Source organism: Oratosquilla oratoria, chromosome 1 (assembly GCF_046742065.1).
Source record: "Oratosquilla oratoria isolate Oo_2021 chromosome 1, ASM4674206v1, whole genome shotgun sequence".
In the NCBI taxonomy this organism is placed as follows: domain Eukaryota; kingdom Metazoa; phylum Arthropoda; class Malacostraca; order Stomatopoda; family Squillidae; genus Oratosquilla; species Oratosquilla oratoria.
Window position 1 is genome coordinate 69843601 of NC_134777.1, and position 5000 is coordinate 69848600.

Here is a 5000-nt window from a genome sequence, read left to right on the forward strand (position 1 = left end):
CACTCCACCTCATGCATTACACCATCATCCATACATCCCATTCACTTCTGTCTTCTCTCCTCTCCCGTCCTTCCTCAACAGACATTCCCCTCTTTCCCAATGCCCCTTTTACCCCATCCATCCATCTCATTCTTGGTCGCCCCCTCATATTCATTCCTTCTACCTCTGCCTTCCACACCTCTTTTACTAGTCTTTCTTCACTCATTCTTTCCATGAGTACAAACCATCACAATACTCTTTCATCAACCCTATCTCCCAACTCCCTTTCCACCCTTGTTCTCCTCCTTACCTACTCATTTCTCACTCTATCTAGCCTAGTAACCCCTATCAAACTTCTCAGGCATTTCATCCCAAACACATTCAAACTCCTCCTCTCTTCCTCTCTTATGTTCCATGTTTCTGCCCCATACAGTGCTGTTGGCACAATCACTCCTTCATATAACCTCCTCTTAGCATCCATTCCCAAATGTCTATTTCTCATTACACTTTTTAATCTCCCCAAGACATTTACTCGCTTCTCTCAATCTACATTCTACCTCCACCCCCACTCTTCCCTTTCCTGCCACATTTGCACCCAAGTATCTAAAACTATCCACTTCCTCCAGTCTCTCCTTTAATACTCACTACCAATCTGCTACCTCATTTCTCACTCTATCTAGCCTAGTAACCCCTATCATACTTCTCAGGCATTTCATCTCAAACACATTCAATCTCCTCCTCTATTATTTTCCATGTTTCTGCCCCATACAGTGCTGTTGGCACAATCAGTCCTTTATAAAATCTCCTGTCAGCATCCATTCCCAAATGTCTATTTCTCATTACACTTTTTAATCATCCAAGACATTTACTCGCTTCTCTCAATCTACATTCTACCTCCACCTCCACTCCTCCCTTGTACATCTCATCATCTTACTTTCCCCACATTTATCTTCAACTTCCTTCTTTCGCACACCTCTCCAAACTTTGTCACTAACTTCCCCAATCCCTCCTCTGAACCTGCTACAAGCGCAGTGTTATCAGCAAACAGCAACTGGCTTATCTCCCAATTTTCTCCATTTTCTTTAATCATCCCTGACCCACTACCCTTGCATTCACCTCTCGCACCACCCTACCATGTATAAATTGAACAGCCAGGGCGACATATCACATCCCTGACGAAGTCCCACCTTTACCTCAAGCCACTCACTTCCTCCATTTCTAATCCTAACACAAGCTCTACTACTCTCGTAAAATATCTTGACTGCTCTTAACAGCTTTCCTCCTATTCCATATATCTGCAATAACTCCCACTGTGCCTTCCTGTCTACCCTGTCATAAACTTTTTCCAGATCCATAAAAGCCCAAAATACATCCTTACCTTTTCTTATAGCTTTCTCACATATCTGTCTTACCACAAAAATCTGATCTACAAAACCCCTACCTGTCCTAAATCCACACTGTTCCTCACCAATTACTCCCTCTGTTCCTCTCCTAATCCTCTCAATCAAGACCCTTCCATAAGCCTTCCCAAATACATTTAACAAACTAATCCCTCTGAAACTACTACACTCACACTTGTCCCCTTTTCCCTTGTAAAGTGGAACTATACAGGCACTCCTCCAGTCCTCCGGCACTCTACCCTCTCTTAAACAAACATTGAATAACCTCACCAGCCAGTCCACCATCACTGTACCTCTTTTTTTCAGGCATTCTGCATGGCATCCATCCAACGCAGGTGCTTTACCTGCTCTCATCATCTTAACAGCTGCCTTCATCTTATCTTTCTTTATTTCTCCTCCATTTTCCTCACTCATCACTCTCATTTTCTTAGCGCTTCCCACTACAACTACCTTTCCCTCCCTATCTTACTTCACATTTAGCAACTCCCTAAAATACTTTGCCCACCTTCCTCTCACTGCCTTCTCTTCCATTATCATCTCTCCATCTGCACCTTTACCTTTTCTTCTCTACTTGATTCACCTCCTCTTACTTTCTTAATTTCTTTCCAAAACATCTTTTTATTACTTTCAAAATGTTCCGTCATATTTTCACCCCATTTCACATCTGCTCTCCTCTTTGCCTTCTTTACCAAGTGCTTTACTTCTCTTCTCTTTTCTTGTTACCTCTCATATAACTCCCTTGTCCTATTTTGTAACCAATCTGTGAAAGCTCGCCTCTTCTCTTCTACAACCTTCTTTGTTTCCTCATCCCACCACTCACTACCCCTTCTTCTATTTCCTCCCGTCCTCCTTGTTCCACCACGATCTTTGCACACCTTGTGACTCCCTCCTTGAACCATGCCCATTCCTCCTCCACTCCTAGTTCTACTCTCCTTCACTCCCTCCCATTCCTCTCCCAGCTTCTACTTATATAGTATTTCGCCAGCGACTACCAGCTCTTCCATCCTTGGGATAGGTACAGAAGAAAACGGGAGGCATTTGAGGAGAATAGGAGAAAACAGGAAAGAGAATAGAAGCTACAGTCGATTAGAATTCTTTTCTAAGTAGAGATCAGGCTCCAATCACAAAGGAGTGCTGCGTCGCTTAACTGTGAAAAAAGAGCCCACAATCACACTTTGCTCTCGCCGCGTCATCACATCAAAGGGGGCGAGGGGGGAGGGGGTAGGGGGGTAGGGGGCGCCGCGGTTTCCCCTCTGCGCCATGTAGGTCAATGCAGGAGGAGGAGGAGGAGGGTAAGGGGGAAGAGGAGGAACGGGGAGGAGGGGATAATGAGGGGGAGGAAGAGGGAATGAGTGGATGATGAGGAGGAGGGTTAAGAGAGTATGAGAACAAGGACGAGGAGGAGGAAGAGGAGGGAAGAGGAAGAAGACGGGGAGGAGGAGGAGGAGGAGGAGGAGGAAGGGGAGGAGGAGGCATATTGCATAGGATAAAAACAACACCTAAGGTACAACTTATTGATATTACTATAAAATTTATTTTCATTTACCTATCTGTTATTATCAATGTGTTGGCCTTGTTATTGTCATCTGTTCATTTATTATCATTATTATTATTATCATAATTACTTTCATTATCATTATTATTCTTAGTATTATCATTATTATCACTATCATAATCTTTTTCTTTCTTTCTTTTTTATTTCTGGTAGATGTCATACTGTGATTCCTGGAGACCCGTCTACGTCGGCCCGGCTGGCGACAGAGAAAGCTCCGACAGGTGGAAACGGATGCCCGTCATTTCAAAGGCGAGACAGACGGGGCCGTCACATCACGAAAGCATATCTGGCACAACTGCAGCATGGACGGGGAGAATACAGCACAAACAATGCATGAACCCTCAGGATGATTGTGAAGTTTGTGGTGGTGGTGGAGGTAGTAGTGGTGGTGGTGGTTGTGGTGTTGGAGATGGTGAAGAACTGAATAAATACGTGTATATGAGAAATTACAACGCCCCCCCTCTCTTTCATTTCTCTCTAATTATTTCTCTTTAAAACATTTTTTTTGCTTTTCTCATATCCATGGAGGTACACAAACTGCTATACAAAAATAAATAGGTAAATAAATAAATGAATAAACAGATAAATGAAATATAAATGAATAATTAAATACATGAATATAATAAACAAGTATTCACAAAACATGCACAAGATACACCAAATAACATTAAAGTGGGACAAATAAAATAAAATACAATAAAAAATAGATAAATATTCTATCCACATTAACCCATACACAGGCACCTTTGCCTTCCGTGCTAAGCCAACCAAGGCAGCCGACAACCACCGGTGATTACTAGACTCGAACCCGGACCCACAGATTGTGAAGCAGGAGCGAAGCCAACGCGCTACAGCTACAGAGGACTCTAATCACTTCCTAAACAAACCCAATTCCTCCCTCTCACCCTCTCCCAACCCTCCCCTCTCTCCTCCCTCCTCCGCTCTTTCACCCTTCCCCTCTCTCCACTCCCTCTCTTTCTCCTTTCCCCGCTCTCCCACTGCCCCCTCTCTCCCCCTCCCCCTCTCCCCACAGGAAAAGGTCAAGACCACGAAATGGTCCACATTTATCAGCAAGCAACCGCACTGTTATCACAAGAAACCATAACTGACTGAAAGGGCAAGGGCAAGGGCAAAGAATCGGGCAAGGAATCGGGTAGGAGCATTTGGGATGGGCAAGGACAACAGACTGGGCAATGGATCTGGCGGTGGGTTGGGCAAGGGCATAGGCAAAGAGTTGGGTAAAAGTACTGGGATGGGGAAAGACAATGGATTAGATAAAGAGAAGAAAAAATAATTGGGTAAGGAATTGGGCAAGAGCATTGGGATGGGCAATGTCAATGGATGGGGCAATAGATTGGGTGAGGGCAAGAGAGAGGAGGTGGGCAAGGAACTGGGCAAGGCATCGGGTAAGAGAATTGGGATGGGCAAGAACAATGGATTGGGTAAGGGCAAGAGAAAGAAATTGGGCAAAGAATCGGGTAAGAGTATTAGGAAGGGCAAGAACAATGGATTGGGCAATGGATTGGGTAAGGACAAGAGAAAGGTACCGGGCAAGGAATCGGGCAAGGAACTAGGTAAGAATATTGGGAAGGGCAAAGGTAATGAATTGGGCAATGGATTGGGTAAGGGAAAGAGAAAGGTATTGGGCAAGAAATGGAACAAGGACAAATGAGTTCGGTGAGCGTATTGGGCAAGAAATTGGATGAGTGTATTGCAAGGATAAAGGATTGGGCAATATATTGGGTATGTGGACGAGGAAGGAATTGGGCAAAAATATGGTCTAGAACAAAGGCAATGGACTAGACGAGAGATTGGGGAAGGGCAAGAAGAAGGACGTGGGCAAGGACAATGGTAAGCGACTGAGAAAATAAAGACAAGGGCTGGACATCAACACAAATTCCAGAACAATGTGATATTTATTTATCGATTTTTTTTTTAAATTTATTTACTTTCTTTCCTTTCCATTTAATTGACACGGCATTTGTTTGTTTGTTGTTGTTCCTTGTCCGGGCTCGTTCTGGACCAAATGATCTGTCACCATAGTTTCAATTGGATTTTTATTTTTA

General features: G+C 43.8%; 1 protein-coding gene across 4 annotated transcripts in view; it reads left to right on the top strand.

The window, feature by feature from the left end:
* LOC143035859 (uncharacterized) overlaps nucleotides 1-5000 on the top strand; it is a 125056-nt gene that overhangs the window by 120030 nt on the left and 26 nt on the right. The window contains exons 1-2 of one of the 4 annotated variants that reach the window (XM_076203246.1): nucleotides 1024-1226; nucleotides 3088-5000. The exon at nucleotides 3088-5000 is cut by the window's right edge and continues 26 nt beyond it. In XM_076203246.1, coding sequence (XP_076059361.1) covers nucleotides 4259-4606 — 348 coding nt within the window. In that variant the 5' untranslated portion in view covers nucleotides 1024-1226; nucleotides 3088-4258 and the 3' untranslated portion in view covers nucleotides 4607-5000. The other 3 variants (XM_076202992.1, XM_076203084.1, XM_076203166.1) reach the window with 3 other exon arrangements.